This window comes from Hevea brasiliensis, chromosome 2 (assembly GCF_030052815.1).
Source record: "Hevea brasiliensis isolate MT/VB/25A 57/8 chromosome 2, ASM3005281v1, whole genome shotgun sequence".
Taxonomy (NCBI): Eukaryota; Viridiplantae; Streptophyta; class Magnoliopsida; order Malpighiales; family Euphorbiaceae; genus Hevea; species Hevea brasiliensis.
This window is the reverse complement of record NC_079494.1, coordinates 107845023-107847031: the sequence shown is the minus strand read 5'-3', so window position 1 is coordinate 107847031 and position 2009 is coordinate 107845023. Positions and strand designations below refer to the sequence as shown.

Sequence of the window (2009 nt, the reverse complement as noted above, 5' to 3'; positions counted from 1 at the left end):
TGCTAAAAGAATGGGTGGTTAATGATAACAAAGGGATAAAATTTGAAGGGTTAAGCAAAATGCATACTTACATCCAAAAAATTTCCTAAGTACACAAAATGGAAACTAGCAAAATGTTTGGAATGTGGCCAAGATTTCCATGATATCATTTGTTGATATTTGTTTCCATGATATCAATTGTACATTTTACATAAACCAAAAATAAAAAATAAAAAAACTCTGAAATGATCACTAATCAATTAATACCGCTTAACCTCTCTTCTCTAGTAGCATCCTTTCCTTTTGTCTCTTTCAAGAGCAATAAACACCACCCAAATCGATCAGAAAACTTAGCACAAAGACAAACCCTCTATGTTGACACATTGGATTGGAATCACTCATTCTTCTTTTATTGATTGATACTCCCACCCCTTAATCAACTCCAGTAATATCTCGTTCCAGGTATCTATAGGCCCTGGCAAGCACCAATGCACACAATCATTTTGTACTCGCTCAGTTACACCATTAGCAAATGGAAATGGATACATATACGGTCCTGGATGACCATCTGGCCTCATTAGGGATAATTTGGTCACATCTAATGCCTCTAATCTGAGATTATCAAATTGTATAGCACTCAACTTTGCAGCTTCAATTTCTTCAATCTCAATTTTTCTCATCTCTGCATCCATTCCTTCAAGTGATTTCTCTCCCTCCTGGTAAGGCTCGGTTTTTGGACAGGCACCGAACTTATCCCATTCACCTTCAAAATGTGAAGGTGAAAAGGTAGTAACAATTACGTCAATCCCTTTGCCATTAGTGACTCTCCCTCTCCTCTCGATTGCTGTCTTGAGAGTAGTCTTTAAGGCCTTCCTCAAGACACCATAAAATCCAATTTCAGTGTAATTAAGACCAGGACAGTAATGGCAACCCAGAACAGAATCACCCTCATAATACACTGCTGGATGTAGAAACCAATGCCCAATTGATAGCACAAGCAAGTCAAATACATTCATATCAGCTGCCCACCTCTCATCAACATGATCTAAATACAATTTGTTATGATTTGGACCAGCATTTGATTTTTCCACACCTTTTACAAGAAAAGGTGACCAATACACAGATATAGTGATATTCTGAGAATCAAAACGCCATCTGCGAAACTTGTTATCCTTACCATCTCGATAAACAAGCTCAGGGGCAGAGGCAGAGGCTAGCATGCAAAGAAGCGACTCCAATTGGTTCCTAGCCATGGAGTCACCAACAAATGCCAAATGCTTATTTCTAAAGAGTTGAAGAAATGTGTTGGGGTCAAACCTTGGAAGATTGCAGTGCTTTGGTTTCCATCTCCAGTATAGGTAACCCATATCTGGCCTGCCATGGGCGATGCAATTCTGGCCTTCCTTGATTGTACTGCACGTTGTGCCATTGTACAAAGGGCCCCACTTGTCAGGGACCCAGTCGCCACTGGTGAAGTCACATGGAGTTTCCTTAGCACTTTCCTCTTCTGCAATACAAAAAAAATTTCAAGGAGCCATTGTTAGTGCCAAAAGAACCCAAAACTTCAACCAGGAAATTAAACAAAAAAAAACAAGACAATCCTTTTAGAGTTGAATGCGTGTACCTAGAGTAGAAGGAGGAAGAGAGGAGGAGATGAGAATGGGGTTGGAGTGAGGAAGAGGGCAAGGGTAGAAATACAAGCGAACGAAAACCAAAGGGATGATAGCATAAAAGGTCCATGGAAGGAGCTTCCTGGTGAGAGAAGGATAAGAATGGTCTTTGGAAGGACCAAAAGTGACCATTCTTGGATTTTTTTTTTTTTTTTCTTTTTTCCTCTCACCTGGCTTCGAAGTCTACTGTGATATTGGCCCTGCAGCTATGTCTTCCCGCTCTGAGTCTCCTATTCTAAGATGGCAGTGGATGAACCACGAATGTACAGTGGGGCACTTGAGTTGGCCAAGTGTGGAGGGTGGACCGGAGTGGGGCAAAGAGAGAGAGAGACGAGAGATGGTGGGGGGAAGAGTTTTTAA

The 2009-nt window shown here is 41.0% G+C and overlaps 1 protein-coding gene across 1 annotated transcript; it reads right to left on the bottom strand.

The window, feature by feature from the left end:
- LOC110647888 (xyloglucan O-acetyltransferase 1) lies at positions 1–2009 on the bottom strand. The gene is made up of 2 exons (XM_058138147.1): positions 1604–2009; positions 1–1486 (listed from the first exon to the last, which is right to left on the bottom strand). Exons 1-2 carry the CDS (start codon positions 1779–1781, stop codon positions 378–380), a joined length of 1287 nt encoding a protein of 428 aa, XP_057994130.1. The 5' UTR covers positions 1782–2009; the 3' UTR covers positions 1–377.

Bases quoted from the DNA above. Each gene is read 5' to 3' on its own strand.
- LOC110647888 (XM_058138147.1), bottom strand. From the start codon at position 1,781: ATGGTCACTTTTGGTCCTTCCAAAGACCATTCTTATCCTTCTCTCACC. The intron at 1,487-1,603 runs GTACACGCATTC...TTTGTATTGCAG, and splicing joins TCTTCCTCCTTCTACTCTAG to AAGAGGAAAGTGCTAAGGAA.